We start from the raw sequence: 24,215 nt of genomic DNA, 5'->3' as shown, positions 1-24,215 counted from the left end.
TCACAGACCTGATAGTGCTGTTCTCACAGAGCAGATCTCTAAGGGCTCTCTCAGCCCCACCTCCCTCACAGGGTGCCTGTTCTGGAGGGAGAATGGGAAAGGAGACTGTAAGGCGCTTTGAGACTCCCTCAAGTAGAGAAAAGCGGCATATAAGAACCAACTCTTCTTCTTCTCTCTACACTTTAGTCCATTTGTGCTGCTCTGTTGTGTAAAATTACTCAGCCAATAGAGCGGAGGATGGAAAGACAAAAATGGGGGGTTGTTGTTGTTATGTGCGAAGTCGTGTCCGACCCATCGCGACCCCATGGACAATGATCCTCCAGGCCTTCCTGTCCTCTACCATTCCCTGGAGTCCTTTTAAGTTTGCACCTAAAATGGGGGGGGGGGGGCTGATAAAAAGTAGGTTGGCTGGTGGTGGGGAGGGGAGGAGGATGCAGGAAAAGGGAAGAGGCTCTGGGGAGTTTTGGGGAAGGGAAAGAAGCTATGGTGAGGTAGGGGGAAAATAAGATACCCCTGCAACTCTTTGTCAGTCCTGCACTTGCTTTACATATGTTTGCATTTTAAAGGAAAATAGGAACTCCCAACCTGAGATGGATTCACTTAAGGAATCATAGAGTTGGAAGGGGCCATACAGACCATCTAGTCCAGGGGTAGTCAAACTGCGGCCCTCCAGATGTCCATGGACTACAATTCCCAGGAGCCCCTGCCAGCATTTGCTGGCAGGGGCTCCTGGGAATTGTAGTCCATGGACATCTGGAGGGCCGCAGTTTGACTACCCCTGATCTAGTCCAACCCCCTGCTCAACGCAGGATCAGGCCAAAGGAAGCCACGGCCCTCAATGTTCAAGACCTCTCCTAGGATGTCTTGGAGGAATTTCTTTCATAGAAGCACGCAAAGCAGGAAACTACTTAGCACGCATACCCCTTGGGGACCGTGAAATGGGTGGGAAGCAGGCACAAAAAGGATTTTAATAAACACAATTAATTAATCAATTTTAAAAAACAATTGATCAATTAATATACCACCCTTCCATAATGGCTCGGGGCAGATTCATTCCATCCCAAAGGATAACAATCATATCCATTAATTGACATTCGAAACCATTTAAAATTGCCCCTCGCCATTAAAATGCCATGCAGCAAGGTCAACGGTGAAGTCACAGTAATTTCTGATGCAGAATCATATTTGTTGTTCTCCGTGGAGGTTTTCCGTCACGGTGGGGGTCAATTCGATGGTGTTGAATCACTGGCCTCAACCCAAAGATTGGTGGAAGAACCCCATTTTCCAATGACACCATTGAACTTCCTTTCAAGTCTTACTTACTCATTCTTCTTCTGTGTATTTATTATAAATGCGACTGATTCTCAGGGAGGGATTAATCCCTCTGTGCAGCTTTCTCCGGGGAGGCCTGTCTTTCCTTCCCGAGGTCTTCACGATTGAGTTGGTTGATTACCGAAATTTTGGCCAGAGGCCGTGAGTCTCAGAGGCGACCCTCCCTTGAGACGGATGACCCGCAGGACTGGATCTGCCAGTTTCCCATGTTTGGGGACGTGGAATCGCAGCGTGCCAACCCTCTCCACAAATTAATAAGGTGTGGAGTGAAGCGTTATTTGGCCTCTTGGCAAGTTGGGCTGAAACATTCGGCGACATGCCTTGGTCATGGGAATGGTGCCCATTCCCGAATCTCTGCCTCAGAGCATCTCACGTTAAAGCAGTTTTCGGTTTTGTCCCAGAATATTCGTCCCACAAATGCACATCGGCTGGATCTCCGGGAGAGAAGCAGAGTTGCAGTTTTTTGTGTGTGAATGAAACAAAATTGGGTGTGTGTTTTTTGTAATATTGTTTTAGTACAATAACATTGCAACCTAGTACCATGATCTACTTGCATGGGGGCTGCCAACCATTTTGAGCCCGTGGACATTTTGGAATTCTGATAGAGTGTGGTATGCAGTAGTCACAAAGTAGCTGCTGCAGGAGGCGGAGCCAGCCACAAAATGGATGCTGCAGGAGGCGGAGCCAGACACAAAATGGCTGCTGCAGGACTGGAAAATTGCTGGAGATTTGGGGATGTAACATGGGAGAGGGCAGGTTTCAGAGAGAGGAAGGACTACAATGGGAGAGCACCAGGCAGGAGCCAGGCCCAAGAAGGCCCTGATACTGGTTGAGGCCTGGTGTATTTTTTTAGGGCCAGGGATTCTTTGCTGGTTGGGTCTACTAGATTGTAGTACTCTCTGGGGCTCGTATTCAGAGAGGCGGTCTCACAGAGAGGTGGGCCCAGACTGTGTTAGGTCTTAAAGCTGAAAAACAAAAAATTAAACCAGATTACAGCTAAGGATTATGGGATTGGACTATCGCCATTCTAGTGGAGTGCTTACAGTTTTTATGGGGTAGTGATTGTATGTTTTATTGGGGGTTTTATTGAGGTTTTTATCTGTAACCCGCCATGAGACTGCATGCCGAGAGCAGCAGGATATAAATTAAACCAGGGGTAGTCAAACTGCGGCCCTCCAGATGTCCATGGACTACAATTCCCATGGACTACAATGTCCATGGACTACAATTCTGGGAATTGTAGTCCATGGACATCTGGAGGGCCACAGTTTGACTACCCCTGAATTAAACAAACGAAAATGTAAATAAAAAATCCAGGATGAATACTACTAACAACTACGTTTGTCACTAACTATTAATCTTCTATATCAGCCTTTCTCGACATTTTTATCATCGAGAAACCCCTGAAACATTGTTCAGGCTTCAAGAAACCCCAGAAGTGGCAGAATATGACTGGGAAGCATGGCTGTGGACATGCCCACTCAGGGCTTCTCCCCTTCCCACCCACCATACCAGGCCCATCATTGGCCATTTTGAGAGGGGTGGGTGGGTTGACATGACCATATATGGTCATATCACCCAATTAATATTTAACAAACTTTAAAAAATATTTTAAAAACCCAGGTTGAGGAAGCCTGCTCTCGATTCATATGGGTCGCCATGTTGGTCTGAAGTAGCCGAGCAAGGCTTGAGTCCAGGGGCAGCTTTTAAGGCCAGCTAAGTTTTATACAAGGTGTGCAGTTTTGTGGGCGCAGCACACAAATGTCCGTCAAAGTGCACTGTGCCCACAAAATCTCACCTCTAAGAGCCAGTTTGGTGTAGTGAGAGCCAGTTTGGTGTAGTGGTTAGGAGTGCGGACTTCTAATCTGGCAAGCCAGGTTCGATTCTGACCTCCCCCACATGCAGCCAGCTGGGTGACCTTGGGCTCACCACAGCACTGATAAAGCTGTTCTGACAGAGCATTAATATCAGGGCTCGCTCAGCCTCCCCTCCCTCACAGGGTGTCTGTTGTGGGGAGAGGAACGGGAAGGTGAATGTAAGCCACTTTGAGCCTCCTATGGATAGAGAAAAGCAGCATATAAGAACCAACTCTTCTTCTTCTTCAGTAATATCAGGGCTCTCTCAGCCTCACCTCCCTCACAGGGTGTCGGTTGTGGGGAGAGGAAAGGGAAAGCGACTGTAAGCCACTTTGAGCCTCCTTCCGGTAGGGAAAAGCGGCATATAAGAACCAACTCTTCTTCTTCTTCAGTAATCTCAGGCCTCTCTCAGCCTCACCGCCCTCCCAGGGTGTCTGTTGTGGGGAGAGGAAAGGGAAGGCGAATGTAAGCCACTTTGAGCCTCCTTCCGGTAGGGAAAAGCGGCATATAAGAACCAACTCTTCTTCTTCTTCTTCTTCTCTTGAATAAAACTTAGGTGGTCTCCAAGGTCCCCCTGGCACAAACCTTCTTCTTCTACCAATGTTCTACTTATAAGCTTCTTCTCCCCAGGCCATGTTTTGCTGAAGCGACGAAGGAAAAGTTTGTCTTAAGCAAACACAACGACTGGAGAAAAAACAAGATTATGAAGAATAGCCCATGAAAATATCGTTCTGGCCCGGATGATAACTCTGCCACATTTAATCGGGCCTCACATAATGATAGTTATGCCGCATTCCCCTAGTCCCATTGGGTTAATTATTACTGGGAATATTGTTGACATTGTGACGTCACGGCTGCTGAGAAGGCATCTATAAATGGTCGCCTTCCTTGGACGCCTGACGTCTGGTGGTTCGGTTTTCGCTTCAGATCGATGGCCTTCAGAGATAAGGGGAAGGTTTTGAAACCGTCAAAGCAGAGCAGCTGATAAAGGAGGAGAAGAGCTGTTTTTTAATACCCTGCTTTGCACTACTTGAAGGAGTCTCAAAGCGGCCTACAATGGCTTACCCTTCCTTTTCCCACAAGAGGCACCCTAGGAGGTAGCTGGGGCTGAGAGAGCTCTGAGAGGACTGGGACTGGCCTAAGGTAGGCCTCGTGTCTCAGTGGCCTACCTCCCCTCACAACAGACATCCTGGGAGATAGCTGGGGCTGAGAGAGCTCTGGGAGATCTGGGACTGGCCCAATGTACACCTCGTGTGTCTCAAAGTGGCCTACCTCTCCTCACAACAGACACTGTGAGAGGTAGCTAAGGCTGAGAGAGCTCTGAGAAAACTGTGTGAATGGCCTAAGGTAGGCCTCGTGTGTCTCAAAGTGGCCTACTTCTCCCCACAACAGCCACCCAGGGAGGTAGCAGGGACTGAGAGAGCTCTGAGAGATCTGGGACTGTCCCAATGTACACCTCGTGTGTCTCAAAGTGGCCTACCTCTCCTCACAACAGACACTGTGAGAGGTAGCTAAGGCTGAGAGAGCTCTGAGAAAACTGTGTGAATGGCCTAAGGTAGGCCTCGTGTGTCTCAAAGTGGCCTACTTCTCCCCACAACAGCCACCCAGGGAGGTAGCAGGGACTGAGAGAGCTCTGAGAGATCTGGGACTGTCCCAATGTACACCTCGTGTGTCTCAAAGTGGCCTACCTCTCCTCACAACAGACACTGTGAGAGGTAGCTAAGGCTGAGAGAGCTCTGAGAAAACTGTGTGAATGGCCTAAGCTAGGCCTCGTGTGTCTCAAAGTGGCATACTTCTCCCCACAACAGCCACCCAGGGAGGTAGCAGGGACTGAGAGAGCTCTGAGAGATCTGGGACTGGCCCAATGTACACCTCATGTGTCTCAAAGTGGCCTACCTCTCCTCACAACAGACGCTGTGAGAGGTAGCTAAGGCTGAGAGAGCTCTGAGAGAACTGGGCCTGCCCTAAGGCCACCCAACTGGCCGCACGGGGAGGAGGCATGGGGAATCAAAGTTCTCCAGATTAGAGGCTGCCGCTCTCAACCACGACACCACGCTGGCTCTCCCTGTTCTCCCACGGCCTTTCTGTGGGGCTTGTGGAAAGTGCTGTCAGGTTACAGCCCATTTAGGGCAACCCTGCAGGTTTTTCGAGGCCCGAGATGAGCAGAGGTGGTGTGCCCCTGGCTGCCTCCACATTGCAACACTCGACCCCGGAAGCCAGCAACCTACAAGTTTAAACACTATTAAATAACAGCGTCCCCGTTCTCATGAAACCAGTGGGAATATGCGAACACTGCATAAGCACGGCTAGCTGACAGTTGATTAAAAGTGGCAGAGTTTTGGAAAAAATCATGAAATATTAAGAATATAATTTTTTTTTTGCCTCAGTTATTTGTTTTCTCAAACTCTGCTATTTAGTCTCTTTTGTTTATTTCTCCACCTGGAGGTTGGCGACCATGCATAGTAGTGATGGATAACTCTATCCTCCATAAAAATGTCTAATGCCATCTTTTGTATTGGCCATCGTTGCGTTTCCCTGGCGGTGACTCGCAACGCTGAATTATGTGCTGAGTGAAGACCTTTTTGCTGGTTTCGAGTTTATTGACCAACAGTTTCATTGGGGGGCCCTGGGTTCTGGGGGGGGGGGGATACTGTCTATCCCACTGCATAATTTTCTAAATCTCTGTCCTCCCCACCCACATATTTTTCTAAACTGAGAAGCTACTGTTTCGCTGATGGTCTCCATCCCATGTGCTCAAGGGGCTTTTAATTGTATTAACGTGGTGGATGTACCCAAAAACATCGGCTAGGAAGGATTCCCAAAGGTCTCTTTGAACGCACGGAAGGAACTGCTCTCTGATCATTTAATAATCATAATAATTTGTTTTCAGTTGTCCTTCCTGGGAAACAGCAGGCATGAGAAATTCCGAGGCACGGAGGCCAAGAGGAAATGGGATTGCATCCCAAGGGGAAGACAATTAAGCCACAATGATTCCGGATCTTCTTTGTGATAAGAGGGAGGTCGAAAGTTGTGACGGAGACTGGAGTGGTCTCAGAGGGGCTGAGAGGATGTTGTTTAGATTTGCGTCACGGGCCAGATTGGCTGCCTGATCCACCAAACCACCTCGGCTGTTTCTGAAGTTCTGGAGGCCTCCTTTCAAGAAGGACGTAGATAAAATTGAAAGGGGACAGAGGAGAGCGACGAGGATGATCTGGGGCCAAGGGACCAAGCCCTATGAAGATAGGTTGAGGGACTTGGGAATGTTCAGCCTGGAGAAAAGGAGGTTGAGAGGGGACATGATAGCCCTCTTTAAGTATTTGAAAGGTTGTCACTTGGAGGAGGGCAGGATGCTGTTTCCGTTGGCTGCAGAGGAGAGGACACGCAGTAATGGGTTTAAACTACAACGATATAGGCTAGATATCAGGAAAAAACTTTTCACAGTCAGAGTAGTTCAGCAGTGGAATAGGCTGCCTAAGGAGGTGGTGAGCTCCCCCTCCCTGGCAGTCTTCAAGCAAAGGTTGGATACACACTTTTCTTGGATGCTTTAGGATGCTTAGGGCTGATCCTGCGCTGAGCAGGGGGTTGGACTAGATGGCCTGTGTGGCCCCTTCCAACTCTATGATTCTATGATTCTATGATTCTATGATTCTATGAAATTAAACTTGCACAGTAATGAGCATAAGAACATAAGAAGAACCCCGTTGGATCAGACCAAAGGCCCACTGAGATCAGTCTAGTCTAGTCCAGCGATAAATATAGTGAAATGTTTGCCGAATGTAGGTGGCATATTCTGGACACTCCGCACGACATCGCCTACATCCAGCTTTTAGGCAGCAGCCGGCTGGCTACATCCTCTATTTTAAAGCGCGAGTTTGGGAATCCCAAAAAAGTGGATTCACCAGCCTAAAAAGCGCGATCCACCGGCGGACAACCAGCAGAAGGAACGTATGAAGGGTGAAATGGGCTGTAGCCTGCCACCTTTCTCCCACCCTCTCCCCTGACCTTTCCCTGCCCAGCGAAGGAGGCAGAATCCCCCTGTCATTTCACAAGTCCCCTCCCTCCCTCCCTCCCTCCCAGAGTATCTTGTAAGCTGGGTCCTGCCGCACACGTTACCTCCACATGGTACACGAGGTGTGTGTATGTGTGTGTGTGTGTGCACATGAGGGCAGCGGGGGCAAGGCTTCATGGGGAAGCATATGTGTGTGTGTGTGGGGGGGGGAAGCAGCAGTGGTGGTGGCGGGGCCTCACAGGGAAGCATGTGCATGTGCAAGGGGGAAGCAGCAGAAGAGACAGAATATGCCTCCCTCGCCCTGCTGTTTTGGGATTTTTCCCCCCTGTTCATCTTGCATGGCAACGAATGTGCCCTGCCACACATAGCTTTCAATTTTTAAAATTGCTGTGCATGTATGAGGCAGTGTATATGCATAGCAATGGATAAGTCATAATTTAAAAAATATATATTTTGGACATCACGGGAACTTAAACACCAGCCGGATATGCTTGGATGGGATTGGTCGCCTACAGTGATTGACAGGCCGATGAGAGGCGCATTGCTCTGTGTACTGGCTTTTCAAGTCACGGCTGTGGAGGGGAAGATGCACGAGACGGTGGCTGAAAAAGGCGCAACAGCATGAAGGTGAGGAGGGCACAGAAGGTGCGATATACTATTGCACGATTGGGATCGGAATACGTGTCGCTATTTTGACCGATGTGCGGAAATGACCCAACAAACGGCACAAAGAGGAACGGCACCAATTCACTGCGGCGTGATGGTGTCAACATCCACTTTTTTAGATTTTATTTTAAAGAATGGTAATCGCAGCAGGTCGGAGGTCGGTCCCCAGAACTGTGCTTTTCGCCCCATGCCAGAAATTCACGCCATCCTGAGAACGTGGTGGAAATAGCAGCGCAAAGGCCAGAAATCCCACATCTTCCCAATTTATTCATTGCCCTGGCTTACAATTAATTAGTATTTTGTGATGAGCAATTCCTTGGCAAATTGACTTCTTAAGGATTCTAGATTAGCCTTTTCCAATGGGAAAGCGGAAAGCAGAATCTCTTTCCAGGAGTTTTTTTTTGTTTTTTGAAGGAAAAGGTTTTTTTTTTTTTCAAATTTCTCAGCATAAACACATCTTCAGAAGGGTCCCATTTTCTAGAATTCTCAGCCCTTTCGTTGCTGGTGATCCCCCCTCTCCACTGAGTTAACATTTCTATTTATTTGCAAGCTGAGATTTTTTTCTTTAAAGCTGTTGACTTCAAGCTGTCCGGCTCCTCTAACACAAAACATCTGTGAACTGCCCCACAGAGTCCCCTCTAGGTCATGGGAAAGCTCTATCTTCTGAAATGCAGGCTGCCCCTCTGTAACCGTCTGACCCATATCACTGAGACGAAGCGTGCGGATTCTCCAGCAACCGATGTTTTCCTCCACGTCTCCGAGGAGCCGAGGTTGAGACTGGTGTCCTCGGGCCGTTTCCTTCCCATGAGCCGTGTCCAGTGGGACCCGGTGGCCTGCCTCTTCCACAGTGTGTGAGAACAGCCTTAACAAGGGAGCCCATTGTTCGACTCGTGCACCAAACATGATCCCCCAAAGGACCACATGAAGCCAGCTGGGTGACCTTGGGCTTATCACAGTCCTGTTAGAGCTGTTCTCACAGAGCAGTTCTGTCGGAGCTCTCTAAAGTGCCTCTCTGAAGTGCCTCAAAAGATGGAATGAGTAGAATGAACCATACAGTGGTTTTCATTCCTCCCTTTGCAAGCTCCTTGGGTGGGGAAAGGGGAATACCATTTGTTCCTCACAGGACTTTCTGATGACTCTGATGTCAAGGGATGCCTCTCAGCCTTGGCTAACAGTATCCAATATGGTTGCCAACTCTGGGTAGGGAAATGCCTGGAGATTCTGGGGATAAGGCCTTGGGAGGTTGGGACTTGGAGAAAGAAAGGACTTCAGCTAGATATAATACCATCAAGTCCACCTTCCAAGGAGCCGATCTATGTAACCAGGAAACGAGTTGTAATTCTGGGAGATCGGAAGAATGAGAACCCTCTCTCTCACAGTGGTTGTGCATTGACACGGTTCAAGAAAAGAACCCTGTCTCTTGGTGTGTTGGTTAAGAGCAGCAGCTTCTAATCTGGCGAGCCGGGTTTGATTCCCCGCTCCTCCACATGCAGCCAGCTCAGACACACCTACCTCACAGGGTATCCATTGTGGGGAGAGGAAGGGGAGGTGACTGTAAGCCACTTTGAGACTCCTTCAGATAGAGAAAAGCGGCATATAAGAACCAACTCTTCTTCTTCTTCAGTAATCTCAGGGCTCTCTCAGCCTCCCCTCCCTCACAGGGTGTCTGTTGTGGGGAGAGGAAAGGGAAGGCAAATGTAAGCCGCTTTGAGACTCCTCCATGTAGAGAAAAGTGGCATATGAGAACCAACTCTTCTTCTTCTTCTTCTTCTTCTTCCTCTTCTTCTTCTTCATCTTCTTCAGGTTGCCAACTTCCAGACAGGGCTTGAGTTACAGCTGACCTCCAGACTACCAAGTTCAGTTCCCATGCAGAAATCAGCAACTTTTAACAGTAAACTCTATGGCAGTGGGGGCCAGCCTGTGGCTCTCCAGATGTCCTTGGACTGCAGTTCCCATGAGCCCCTGCCAGTGATCCCTTCCCTTCCCACACCCCAACTTAACCCCACCCTAAATCTTCTCTTCCCCAACCCTCCCCATCCTATTCAAACTGATATTGGTCGTTTGGAGAACAACAATGTTGCCAGCTTTTGGTAGGGAAATATGGGAGATTTTGGGGGTGGAGCCTGGGGAGGGCGGGATTTAGGAAGGGGAGGGAACCTCAGCAGGTTATAATTTCACAGAGTCCCCCCTCCCCAAGAGCCACTTTCTCCGGGAGAACTGATCGTGGTTGTCCGGTGATAGATTCTGATAGAGGGAGACCCTCCAGGTTCTTCCTGGAGGTTGGAGGAAGCCTGCAGTTGGAGAACTCAGCTCAGCCCCCATGGCTGACCATTCTTCCTTTGGTTTATAGAAGAATTCAGTAAATCAACGCTTGCGGGGTGGCTGTCGTGTAAAAATATACATGCAACTGTGGGCCGATTACTGCCGCTTTAACAGATCTGTGTTGAAAGAAGGAATAGGAAAGAATTTCCTAATGTATACAATCCCAATGCGCTGGGGGAAACGGAAAAATTCACAGTGTGGCCTGTCATCCCATTGTGAATTTAGACTGTGAGTGTGGCCTGAAGCTATAAGGCGGAGTGCTTGTTTACCGTCATTTATTCAATTGGAGTTGTTGGGATTTAGTTCCTCTTGAGACCCTTCTTTGGGAGCCTTGGTCTGTGCCAGAGCTGCGACAGCGTCTTATAAATATTTCTCCAATGGGGATTTATGGAACAATCTTCCACAAAGTAAACCCTGTCTCTTGAAATGGCCACCCGCATTTTCTTGCATGGGCCAGGCGACTGAAGGAGACATGGGCTTGCTGGAGTCATACGGCGGATCTGGGCCAAACTCTTAAGGAATCTTTAATTTCTAAAAAGAAGTACGGGTGCCAGAATTCCTGGAAGGTACACTGTCAGCGCTGGAAATCCTTGACCCAGATGGGCATGAGAACTGGATGTGGTTTGGAGTCACCTTCACTAGGTTTGGAAATACTCAGAGGTCTGAGGGGTGGAGCTTGTGGAGGGGTGGGCTTCGGGGTGGGGAGGGGCCTCAGTGGGCTACAATGCCACAGTCTGCCTACCAAAACAGCCAGTTTCTCCTGGGGAACTGTTGCCTGGAGAAGACCTGTAGTAGTCATCTCCAGGACCCCCCTGGAGGTTGGCACCCATACTACAGTGACTCAGTCATACTCAGGGAAGGTACTCTCAGCATGTTTGTTTTTGTTTGTTTATATTTTGAACTTATATACCGCTGCTCTTAAAGACTCGCGGCGGTTTACAATAAAAGAATAAATATAAAGAATGAAGAACGTGCTGGAACTACTTTGCTGTTGAAAGCTAGATCTGGAAGGGGATTCCGGGGTTTGTGAGAAGCGACACGGATTATATCCTGCTTTGAAGTTCACAAGGCAAAGATGTGAGTTCCAGGATCTAGCTAATGGAACATGGTGAGCTAGAGATCTGGGTTCGAATCCTCACAATACCAGTGGCACCTTTAAGACTAACAAAGTTTTTTTCTGGGTATAAGCTTTTTGTGCGTAAGCTTTTGTGTGTCTGTGCTCTCTTCTTCAGAAACTTTGAAACAGAATGCAGCCTTTCTCAGCTTTTTTACCGTTGAGAAACCCCTGAAACATTCTTCAGGCTTCGAGAAACCCCAGAAGTGGTGCAATTGTACAGAATGTGGTTGGGAAGCAAAGCTGTGGACACGCCCACCCGGGGCCCCTCCCCTTCCCACCCCCTCCAGGCTCATCATTGGTCGTGAGAGGGGGAATTGGCACAACCATATATGATCATATCATCCAATGAATGTTCAACAAATTTAAAATATATTTTAAAAATTAATTCACTCCCACGCATTTGGGAAACCCTTCCGGGGCCATCAAGAAACCCTTCCGAGGTTTCACGAAACCTTGGTTGAGAAAGCAGTTGTCTAAGGCAGGGTATAAATGAATATAAATAGTCATAATAATCGTATAGTAATCATGACAATTCCACTGATATGTGGAGGAGGAGAAGGTTCTGGAGGAATTTTCCCTCACCCCATTATCTTCTGAGGGACTGCCAAAACCCTGGTTGAGAAAGCTTGGCATAGGATCACCATGAGGCGGAAGAAATCTGATGACACTTAAGAAGGCACACACAACTTCAGACACAACGACGCACCACGCCAAAGAAAGGATGTGGAAAAAACTTTATTGAAAAAGATCACCCTTGTGAAATTGGACACCTAATGGCTTTACAAGAGAGAACTTGCGATCCTCAAAGCAGTTCTCTAAGTAATGTTGAATCGCTTGAAAATTCGTATACGATTTGCGTTGGTTACAGCCCCAGGTGTTCCTGTGGGGTATCTGCTGACAAAATTAACACAATGTGCATGCCGCCACATGGTTGTACTTATGTATTTTGTGAAGCACAGTCCCTCAGATCTCTCCCTTACCCCATGCTTCCAATTTCTGTGAGAGGAAGTTAAAATCCCCCTCGTCTTATTCTACAGATGACGATCAACCCGCCCAACTGGATATGCCAGGTGGTAACTTTGGTCACCAAAGGGACACATTTATGTATTTCAAACCTTGGCTCATTCCACACACACAGGATAATGCACTTTCTATGTGCTTTTGCAGCTGGACAGGATAATCTACTTCTAAAGTGCATTATCCAACGTGTGCAGAATGGGCCCTTCTGACCTTTTTACAGTGCAATCATGGGGCCAGCTGGCTTCAAATTTTAAAAGTACAGTTGAACCAAGTTTAAAACCAATGACAACAAAATGTAACTAAACATATGTGGGAGGAACCCCACTTCCCCCAGATGAGACACCCTACTCCGTCTGGAGATAAAGCGGCAGCCAAATGAGACCGAAGGAAAAGACAGAAGGGGGAAACCAGTTCAGTTCACTGTCCTGCCAAAAGCTTGTGTAAATAAAGCCTATTTAGCTTGGCGCCGAGTATTAAAAAGAAAAGGAGGGGGAGAAAGATACAGAACGAGTGCCAAGTGATCGTCTCTGGGGGGCGACAGTCCACAAACTGGCACCACAACAGAAGAGCCCAGGTCTCTTGGGCTTGCTCACTTTTCTCCCGGAAGAGTCTACAATGGTCTCAGCACATGTGCAGGTTCAGACGGGAGAATGCTACCCTTCAGATGTTCTGATCTGGGGAACAGTCCATCAAAGCTGCATAAATTCTCCCGTACGCTTCTAGGTAGCACTGTGTGTGAACGAGACCTTGGGGTACTTGTGGATTGTAAACTAAACATGAGCAGGCAGTTTGATGCAGCGGTAAAAAAGGCAAATGCCATTTTGGACTGTATCAACAGGGGCATCACATCAAAATCACAAGATGTCATAGTCCCATTGTATACGGCACTGGTCAGACCACACCTGGAGTACTGTGCGCAGTTCTGAAGGCCTCACTTCAAGAAGGACGTAGATAAAATTGAAAGGGTACAGAAGAGAGTGACAAAGATGATCTGGGGCCAAGGGACCAAGCCCTATGAAGATAGGTTGAGGGACTTGGGAATGTTCAGCCTGGAGAAAAGGAGGTTGAGAGGGGACATGATAGCCCTCTGTAAGTATTTGAAAGGTTGTCACTTGGAGGAGGGCAGGATGCTGTTTCTGTTGGCTGCAGAGGAGAGGACACGCAGTAATGGGTTTAAACTTCAAGTACAACGATATAGGCTAGCTATCAGGAAAAATTGTTTCACAGAGTAGTTCAGCAGTGGAATAGGCTGCCTAAGGAGTTGGTGAGCTCCCCCTCACTGGCAGTCTTCAAGCAAAGGTTGGATATACACTTTTCTTGGATGCTTTAGGATGCTTAGGGCTAATCCTGCGTTGAGCAGGGGGTTGGAGTAGATGGCCTGTATGGCCCCTTCCAACTCTATGATTCTATGATTCTATTCTACACAAATTGAGAGACAGAGCTGTTTCTCAGTGGAACAGGCTTCCTTGGGAGGTGGTGGGTTCTCCATCTTTGGAGGTTTTTAAACATAGGCTGTGGATAGCCATCTGACTGAGAGGCTGATTCTGTGAAGGCTCAAGGGGGTGGCAGGTGACAGTGGGTGAGTGATAGGGGTGTGAGTGTCTCACATTTTGCAGGGGGTTGGACTAGATGACCCAGGAGGACCCTTCCAACTCTAGGATTCTATGATTCTGGCTGGGATGCACAGCATTTGGGTAAGCAGGTGCACATTCTGCAACCTGGCCCAGTTCTTTCCATGGGGGTATCAGCACATGTTGATGCTGTGCGTCCCTGTGTTATTTACTCTGCCAACAATTCCCACTTAGCTCCAGTCAAGATCTCTCATAGCCCATCAAACTCGCTGAGTCACCTACCCCTTGCGGGGCTTTAGCGCACTGGCGTTCTAACGATAAAGGAGGATTCAAAACGACGGGCATTTTCAACAAAGTCTGTTCCACCACCTCCGAGTAAGCTTGTTGGGTGGAGTTGTGAAATTGGGCATATGTAACAATAATCGGTCATTAGCAGCTCAGCTCTTTCTTCTCTTTAATGTATAGTTAATTTCCATGTTCTTTTTTTGCTCTGGTGAACATCATAGCTGCATAAATTGTGGCTACGTAATTCACCTGTTCACAAATTCAGAGCTATCGAGCGGAAAAAGTCCAGTGGGTAGACCAAAGCATTGCAGTTAATATCTCTACTGGGCGTGGCATCACCTGGCTCCACCCCATGACATCACTCTGCCCTCTCTCTTGAGTGGCAGATTTTGTGATGGTGAAAACAGGGCATCCTTAACCCCATCAGTATGTTACAGATTTGAATAGGGTTGCTACTCCTCTGCTTGCTTCCTCTAAGAGAGTTTGGGGGCAGAGGCTAGGGAGGTATGCATCAGTGATGTCACTGCATTGTCTGATGCTCTAGGAATTTCCCCAATCCCTGTGGTAAAAGCCATAGAGATTGGAGGAATTCCTAGAGTGTTGCACAATGTACTGACGTCATGTCTGGGCCTGCTTCTACATCAAGCCAGTGAGGGAGATGGAGCAATGGGAGCGGTTGGTTGTCCACCACAAAAGTTAACTGGACAAACTTATGCATGAACCAGGCCTTTGGTGTGGTCTACCCATGCAGCACAATGACACAGCAACAATATGGCTGAATACTGAATTGGTAGAATGGACAGCACCACTTGAGACTGCAAGATTGAGATTGTATTTCTCAGAACAATTGTATTATACTTTAATATGTTAAACATTAGTCATTTCTTTCAGGGCTCTCCACATGTTGTTGACATGACAAACAATGAAAGGAGCTATGAAGAAAATGGCAGACGATGTTGAGGCCTAGTCTAGAACCATCTTTCTTATCGGGAATTATTATACTGGGGAACATTAGACAAACGATGCCCTTCTCCTGCAGTCTTAAATGGTAGCATTTGTTTACCATCTCAGAATCCCACCCCTGAATGCTGCTGCCTGTTTCGGTCGGGCCTGCATTCGGGACGAGCTGAAATTTCCGAATGCTTGACAGAGGCAGTCTCAAGTAGTTGCAAGTTGTTCCCGATGATCTGTAATCCCACGTCACAGTTTTAGACCCTGTGGAGCAGGGGTAGTCAACCTGTGGTCCTCCAGATGTTCATGGACTACAATCCCCAAGAGCTCGTGCCAGCGTTTGCTGGCAGCGGCTCATGGGAATTGTAGTCCATGAACATCTGGAGGACCACAGGTTGACTACTCCTGCTGTAGAGAAGACCTTGCTCATGGAATTGTAATGTGGGAAGCTGCCCAGAATGACTCATACATGGATGGAGGTTCTCACTGCACTAGGAAACTGGTGTCTGGGCTGTACCACTTCAGACTGTTCACATCATCTAATGTTCTCCCATAGTTCAAATTCCCTCCATAAAGAAAATTAGGATGTCAGGGCAAAAGGCTTGAGCTTTTCCTGAACACGCACTTTGTGTTCAAGGGATATTTTGATTGGAGGAGCATTCTGTCACATGGTACAGTCCAGACAAGGGCCTATCAGCTTAGTGTCTTGACTTGACTTAGTGCTTTCATATAATAAATAACCCCAAGTCCCACTGTGCTCCCCACCAAGTTAAGAACGGACAATTTTAACATGAATAACACCCCCCTCCCTTTCTACAAAAGACTTAAGTTTTATCACACATATCTGTCATGTCTCTACTGCATTTTGATTCCCTTCTGGTGTTATGAATTGGACCTTGGGCACAATGAAAGAGGAGTTGTTCCGCCGCATGGAGTTGTTCCGCCGCATGGAGTTGTTCCGCCGCATGGAGTTGCGTTTCCGCAAGGAGTTTTGGTGGGACAGCTCGCTTTTCTGGAGGGTTTGGATAAGGATGGAAGGCTTCTCATCCAGCTCCTTGGCGCTGCAGCGTGGAGCCGCCACTTTGGACGTGTTGCCGAACTTGGAGTAGTCGACAGCATAGGCCCCTTCCTCTTCCGCCACGATGGGCACGAAGCGATGGCCCCAGAGGATCTCTTCCGCTATGTAGGAGGTTCTCGCTTGGGTGGTGATCCCAGTGGTTTCCACGACGCCTTCAAGTATGACAATGATCTCGAGGTCTTGGCTGGCCAAGTCGTTGGCCGAGATATCGTACAGAGGACTCCGCTTGTCGATGACGTGACAAACAATCAACGGAGCCACGAGGAAGATATTGTTGCTCTCTAGGGGGTTGTCGACTGGGACATCTTGCTGGTGGATGGGGATGATTTCTCCTTCGGGCGTCGTGGTCTTCTTGACCACCTGGATTCTCACCGAAGCGCTGATGATCATGCTTTTCCTCAGGTCCCCCACCCTGAACATGAAGCAGAGCCTGCCGTTTCGAACAGCAATGACGGCGTTCCGGCTGAAGATGAGCGTTTCCGCTCTTCGGTGCGCCTGGGCTGTCTTCATGAAGATGCACCCGAGCATGACGGCATTGATGATCAAGCCCACAATGTTCTGGAGGATCAAGACGGTGATAGCGATGGGACACTCTTCCGTCATCATTCTGCCCCCAAAACCGATGGTCACCTGGACCTCGATGGAGAAGAGGAAAGCAGAGGTAAAGGACCTGTGGGGAAGGAGGGAAAGAACAGCACACCGTGATGAGGTGGATGGACCAGCCAAGATATTAATTGTTGAAGCTTATGCAGTTCATTGGATCATCTGATTAAGTCTTTTTCTGGGCTGTACCACAATTGCTACAACTGAGGTCAGGGGTTGTATACGTGTTTGACGGTTCTCTTACAAATAAAATCTCTGAATGTATAAATATAGCATGTCAAGGAGTCCGAGTAGAACTCTCCATTTTAGCATTTTAATTTCCTGATACAGGCATGACCATGAACCAACTAAAAGAAGCGGTCATTGACAGAGACGTATGGCGAAAACTTTCCTATAGAATCGCCGAGGGTCGGACACGACTGAACGGATCCCATCATTATCAAGCAGAAAGATGTACTAGAATAATAGAATCATAGAGTTGGAAGGGATCTCCAGGGTCATCTAGTCCAACCCACTGCAGAATGCAGGAAGAACTGACTAGTCCTATCGTGAATTTCCCCCCTCATGTCACTTGTGGAGGAGGCCTCAAAGTGATGTACGGTACCCCTAGGAATCACAAGATACTCTGTGGTAAACCCATAGAGTTTCTGGCAATTCCTAGAATTTCTCTACATAACTTCTGGCCCAGATTTGTATTCCCCTTCATCTACATCACATGACTGTCATGAAGATAGAACAGAAGACAGGATGTAAGGTGCTTTGAGTCCCCTCGGATCAAAAGGTGGGGTACAAATTAAGTAAATACACGGCTGCAGGAGTGCTTTGGAGATGGGAGGCCATAATGGTGTCCCGTGGGAGCATATAGTGTCCCGTGTTGTCACTCCCTAATCAATGAGCCCACGTCCCACATTTTCTTGGTCTCCAAGGTTGGTCACATCATAAGAGAGTGTGGTAACCATCAGGAGGCTTGGGGGCAGGGACATAGTGTGGGAAGTGTCTTGACCATGATGACGTCACTTCCAGTGCAACACTGAGAGTGATCGTTGTAGCTCTAGGAATTGCCAGAAACTCTATGGTAAGACCCAGTGGCAGCAATTTTCTTAAAGGTCATGGACCTCCATGACAGCTAGAGTTGCTTGGTGATCAGTGGGAGGTTTGGGGGTGAGGATATGGGTGGCATAGGCACCACCCTAGAGCTACCCATTGTCACTTCTGGGTTCTGCCTGGACGTGACATACCGGTAGAGAGGCTGGCAGCATTTTTGTTCTTCTTCCCCCGCCATTCACAGTGGGCAAGACTGGCGGCCAGCAGCAGGCCTTAGCGGCAGCCATTTTGTGATGACCTTTAGGTATCTTCACCCATTCCCCATTCTCAGAGATCTCAGAGTGCCCACTGGCTCAACAAGATTGGAGACCCTTTCTGTTGTCCAGTGACATGTGGACACAGCCATTCTTTGGATTTGCCTCCTAGTATGACCTGGGGAATCCCCTGGAATTACGGGTCGTCTCCAGACTACAGAGATCAGTTCTTCTGGAGAACATGGCAGCTTCAGAGGGTGGATTCTGTGGCATTGTTCCCCACTGAGACCCTATCCTTCCCAGGCTCCATCCCCAAATCTCCAGGGGTTTCCCAGCCTGGATCTGGCAATCATACCTCCCCTTCTTCCATTGGTGACCTGGCTACCCTAACTTGTTTGGATGCTCTTGGGGGTGTGTGTGTGGAGTCAGCCATTGTGAAATGAACAGACGCTTCTGTTCATTTGGCGGTTGACATGGGAAATGGACAGCTACATAGCTTTAAAATAGCTGGTTGTCTGATCTTTGTCGAATGGATGGTTGGACTACCCCTCAGACCTTCTCTGCAGGGAGGTGGGGGTCCTAAACTGTCTTCTAAAATGAGAATCTTCCACTCAGCTGTACTATCAGGTAGGTATAGTAATGTACCGGTGGAGAACAGATTATGTAAATTCTGTCAATCAGAGTCTGACTTAGTATCACATATTTTACTTTATTGTCCTTCGCATTACATGCTCAGGCAGCGATTTATTGTCCCCTTCACTGTAAACTTCTCTGGCCCTATGGATAGAATCACTCAATATTTACTAGCTGATAAAGCCCCAGAAATGACAAAACTAGTAGCCCAATTCTTGGCTGCGGTGATACAAAAGGATAATCGGCTAAGTAAGAAATAATTCTAATCCATGGGCATTTATAGTTGGTGTGAATTAGTGATTACTGAGCATTCAGTGGAGGAATCTGTAATTGGTTATCATTCTTTTACTTTATTTGTTTTATCTTAAAACTTTGTGATCATTATATATTATTAATGAACAACTACTCACTTTCATAAAAGAGCCTCTTGTGGCACAGAGTGGTAAGGCAGCAGACATGCAGTCTGAAAGCTCTGCCCATGAGGCTGGGAGTTTGATCCCAGCAGCCGGCTCAAGGTTGACTCCGCCTTCCATCCTTCCGAGGTCGGTAAAATGAGGACCCAGCTTGCTGGGGGGTAAACGGTAATGACTGGGGAAGGCACTGGCAAACCACCCCGTATTGAGTCTGCCATGAAAACGCTAGAGGGCGTCACCCCAAGGGTCAGACATGACTCGGTTATGCACAGGGGATACCTTTACCTTTACCTTTTACTTACTTTCATGTAGATGTTTTTATATGCCATTAAAGGTTTTTTGAATTTGAATTTGATTTGTGAACCAAATCATCTATCAAACCCCATGCGCATGCTTTACCTGACGCAAGTCACGCATGGCTTCCACTTGACCATGTCGTCGTTCTGAATGCACGGGTGGCTCATGTCTCCATGGGCAAAGGCTACCAGCCACCACATCATGGCGAAGAAGAGCCAGCTGCAGAGGAAGGACATGGTGAAGATCACCAAGGTGTGGCGCCACTTGAGGTCCACCAAGGTGGTGAAGATGTCCTGCAGGAAGCGGCCTTGCTCCCGGATGTTCTTGTGCGCCAGGTTGCAGGCGCCGTTCTTGGCGATGAACCGGGCTTTGCGGGGACGATCCCGGATGCGAGGTTTGCCCAGGTTCTCTGCAGCGATGCGCGCAAGGACGTATTCTTCTGGGATGATGCTCTTTCTGGCCAACATCTTCCCGTCACCATAGTCCATCAACCGACAGAGAGAAGAGTACGGTGGAGAGCAGAAAAGGACAGCAAAGAGATTTCTTCTGTGTCTTGTATGATCTTATTTGTACCTTGAGAAAAGACAGAAGATGGTAATGAGGTTCCTTCTTGCTCTTTGTCTTTCCGACCAGAAATGCGCCAGCTTAGTGTTGTGGTTAGGAGTGCAGACTTCTAATCTGATGAGCTGGGTTTGATTCTGCACTCCCCCACATGCAACCAGCAGTGGTAAAGCTGTTAGCATGTGTGAAAAGGATCTAGGAGTCTTAGTAGACCATACATTGAACATGAGTCAGCAGTGGGACTCGGTGGCTAAAAAGGCAAATGGGATTTTGGGCTGTATCAAATAGAGTATCGTGTCCAGGTCACGGGAGGTGATGGTACTGCTTTACTCTGCTCTGGTTCAGCCTCACTCGGAGTCCTGTGTTCAGTTTTGGGCACCCCAGTTGAAGAGGGATGTAGACAAACTGGAACGTGTCCAGAGGAGGGCAACAAAGATGGTGAGGAGTTTGGAGACCAAGACGTATGAGGAAAGGGTGGGGGAGCTTGCTCTGTTTAGCCTGGGGAGGAGACCACTAAGAGGGGATCTGATAGCCATCTTCAAGTATTTAAAAGGGTGCTATATGGAGGATGGAGCAGAATTGTTCTCTCTTGCTCCAGAGGGACAGACCAGAACGAATGGGATGAAATTAATTCAAAAGAAATTCTGTCTCATTTTTAAACAGATTTTTAGAGGCTGGATAGCCATCTGACGGAGAGGCTGATTCTGTGAAGGCTCAAGGGGGTGGCAGGTGACAGTGGGTGAGTGAGAGGGTTGTGAGTGTCCTGCATGGTGCAGGGGGTTGGTCTAGATGACCTAGGAGGTCCCTTCCAACTCTGTGATTCTATGATTTGGGGGTGTTTTTTTTGTTTTTAGGAAAACAGTGGTCCTCAAGGCACTCTGCTCAAACCTTCATGCCACCATGTTAATCCAAACTCGCAAGAGGAGCTTGATGTCTCTCGTGGAGGAAGAGAATACCGGTCAATAGATTAGGGCATAAGACAAGAGATGGGCTATCTGCTTGCCCACCGATACCAAAGAATCCTGCTAATCCTATGAAAACACAGCCCAGCTCCATGAGTTGTCTTGGATTTTTTTTTAGACGGAGAAAGTTGACCCATTTAGCAAAATGCCAAGTGGCCTTGATTTTGAATCTTGACAGGTAACATGATGTGGTTGGAAGTTTGCTCATGATTTTGGACCAGTAGAACTGCAAACCATGTTTACACATTTCTGAACATCCAGCTTCAGAAAACTCGCTTCTTGCTTTTTAAATACCTGCCCTTAAATAGATTTAAATAGTTTCAGTGGGTCTGTTGCTTGTTCTGTAGGAATGCCAATCTCCAGATGGGACCTGGGGATCACTCGGAATTATAGTTCCAGACCACAAATATTAGTTCCCCGGGAGAAAATGAGGAAGAAAAGTTGGGTTTTATACCCTGCTCTCCTCCACCTGAAGGAGTCTCAAAGCAGCTTATAATCACTTTCCCTTCTTCTCCCCACAACAGACACCCTGTGAGGTGGTTGAGGCTGAGAGAGCTCTGATATTACTGTTCTAACAGGACAGTGACTAGCCTAAAATCACCCAGCTGGCTGCATGTGGAGGAGCGGGGACTCAAACCTTACTCTCCAGCCACTGCTCTTGAACACAATACCTATTGGATTCTTTGGAGGATGGGCTATATGTGACATTGTGCCCTGTCCTTTCTAGGTCCCTGTCCTTTCTAGGTTTTGTACCCAAATCTCTACTCATTTCCCAACCTGGATCTGGCAAATCTACCTCCCCATTCCCCCACCAGTAGCTGGGGGGGGGGAAGACTTGGCAACCTGGGGGGGAACTCAGGATGGGGCGAGAGCTGTCAATCAGTGGGCCAAGGGGAGCACTTGGCTTCTAATACATTTATCTTGGTCCTCCAATACACCAATTCCTCCAAACATCCCTATTCCCCAATATATAGAGTGAGGATCCTAAGATGTGTTCCTGGTCATTTATGGACGGTGATAGATAGCCCTTGCATCAGATCCCTTAGAAATATGAACTTCGGAAGATGCTACAAATATATACTTATGACTTTGCATCGGAGTTGGGCATTATAAGGATTGCCCTGAGGATCAACCCACGAAACTGCCTTAAACTGAATCAGACCATTAAAGTCAGTACGGTCTACTCCAAGCAAAAACCTCATGAATATTTATGATATGATATGACAAAGAGCCAGCAGAAGCTTTCAAATTCACCAGAACTCTTCTTCATGTTGGTTGTTATGAAATAATTATTAAAAAATTAAAAAGAGGGGTCTGAGACAGAAAAAGAAAGCCAATGTTGTGTACTGGTTAACAGTGGCAGCTTCTAATCTGACTAGCTGGGTTTGATTCCCCGCTCTTCCACATGCAGCCAGCTGGGTGACCTTGGGCTGGGCACAGTTCTCTCAGAACTCTCTTAACCCCACCTCCCTCCCAGGGTGTCTGTTGTGGGGAGAAGAAGGGAAGGTGATTGGGAGCCGCTTTGAAACTCCTTCATTTAGTGAAAAGCGGGGTAGAAAGACCAACTCTTCTTCTTCTTTCCTTTCACTTCTGTTAGCCAGCCCCTTCAGAGGTGTATGGGTGTGCGGCAGGGGAAAATGCTTCCGGGGTAGAGGGTGTGATCTACCGAGGGGGGTTTCAGGCTTGTTTCAAAGTGAACAATAACAAAGCCAGGATTCCTTTGGTGGGGGGGGGGGGAGAGCTAAGACATTTCAAAGGGAAGCCACCACAGCTGCAAACACCTGGACTGATTTGTCAGAAGGACAGACCGAAAAAGGAGAAGGGGAAACTTACCGATTCCTCGACAGAAGACGCGCTCCACCGCCACCGTCAGCTGGGCCAAACCCTCTGAGCTTCCATCTCTGCTGAAACCTCAAGATGCAAAAGGAGACCAAGCGGGATTAGAACTTGGGTACTCCGCTGCCCGCTGGGATCCCCTGGCTGCTTGGCCTCCAAGTCAGCTGCGATGGTCATCCATATGGCAGAGGCATTATTTGGTACGCCTTCACCCAGGAGCGGTTCCCCAGCAGGGAGAAGGAGGAGGGAGACGGATTAGAACTGCTCAGAGGAGGAAAAGGGCAGCCAGTCAGGGCCCTGGGCGAGGGAGAGGAGAACGGCAGCCCAGCTGCGGTTCCAAAAGTCCACGGGGAAGAATTCCCTCCTCCTCCTCCCCTGACATACAAATCTCCGCAAAGTTTTCAACATTATCTTGATGCTGGAGACGGGAGGAAGAAAGGGAGGGGAGGGGGAGGGAGAGAAGTTGGCCTGAGTCCCGAACTGCATTGACGCAAAGAGGGAGAAAGAGAGGGAGAGAAATGCGGCCCCAACCTCTGCGAACTGAACCGAAATGCACAGGAAAAGGGCTAAAAGTCATGACCTTCTGACCCTTCGCCCTGTCTAGGACCGACCTCTCAAAGGGATGTGAGGCCTGATTTGAACAGAGGTTCCTCAATCCTCTGCTGTGTTAGACAAAGAAGAAGAGTTGGTTTTATACCCTGCTTTTTTACTGCTCAAAGGAGTCCCGAGCGGCTGACAGTCATTTCCCCTTCCTCTCCTCGCAACAGACACCTTGGGAGATAAAGGTAAAGGTAAAGGTATCCCCTGTGCAAGCACCAAGTCATGTCTGACCCTTGGGGTGACGCCCTCCAGCGTTTTCATGGCAGACTCAATACGGGGTGGTTTGCCAGTGCCTTCCCCAGTCATTACCGTTTACCCCCCAGCAAGCTGGGTCCTCATTTTACCGACCTCGGAAGGATGGAAGGCTGAGTCAACCTTGAGCCGGCTGCTGGGATCGAACTCCCAGCCTCATGGGCAAAGCTTTCAGACAGCTGCCTTACCACTCTGCGCCACAAGAGGCTCATACCTTGGGAGATAGGTGATGCTAAGAGAGCTCTAAGAGAACTGCACTCTGAGAGCAGGCCTAAAAGAACTGTGACTAGCCCCAAATCCCCCAGCTAGCTGCATGTGGAGAAGCAGGGAATCTGACCGAGCTCTCCAGATTAGAGGCTGCCACTATGCACCACTGCACCACATTTGGATGGTAGTCTTAAAACACTTGCTTCCTGCCTAGCTAAGACCTGTGTGACTTTAGACTTGCCAACTCCAGGCTGGGAAATTCCTGGAGATTTGGGGACAGAACCCAGAGAGTGGGGAGCTTGGGGCAGGGAGAGAGCAACAATACGATGCTACAGTGTCCACATCT

At 48.2% G+C, this 24,215-nt stretch overlaps 1 protein-coding gene across 1 annotated transcript; it reads right to left on the bottom strand.

Annotated features, from left to right (window-relative positions):
* Positions 1-12,019: 12,019 nt before the first annotated feature.
* Positions 12,020-23,251, bottom strand: KCNJ8 (potassium inwardly rectifying channel subfamily J member 8). The gene is made up of 3 exons (XM_077340227.1): positions 22,808-23,251; positions 19,554-20,024; positions 12,020-16,877 (listed from the first exon to the last, which is right to left on the bottom strand). Exons 2-3 carry the CDS (start codon positions 19,937-19,939, stop codon positions 15,977-15,979), a joined length of 1,287 nt encoding a protein of 428 aa, XP_077196342.1. The 5' UTR covers positions 19,940-20,024; positions 22,808-23,251; the 3' UTR covers positions 12,020-15,976.
* Between the last annotated feature and the right edge of the window lie 964 nt (positions 23,252-24,215).

The sequence above is a fragment of the Paroedura picta genome, chromosome 5, assembly GCF_049243985.1.
Source record: "Paroedura picta isolate Pp20150507F chromosome 5, Ppicta_v3.0, whole genome shotgun sequence".
In the NCBI taxonomy this organism is placed as follows: Eukaryota; Metazoa; Chordata; class Lepidosauria; order Squamata; family Gekkonidae; genus Paroedura; species Paroedura picta.
The sequence above is the reverse complement of the archived record's forward strand: the minus strand, read 5'-3'. Positions and strand labels throughout refer to the sequence as shown.

What these genes read in the sequence shown, in the direction of transcription:
- KCNJ8 (XM_077340227.1), bottom strand. Translation starts at nt 19,939, where the DNA reads ATGGACTATGGTGACGGGAAGATGTTGGCCAGAAAGAGCATCATCCCA. An exon ending in CCATGCGTGACTTGCGTCAG is followed by an intron (nt 16,878 to 19,553) that starts GTAAAGCATGCG and finishes CCTTCCCCACAG; the next exon opens with GTCCTTTACCTCTGCTTTCC.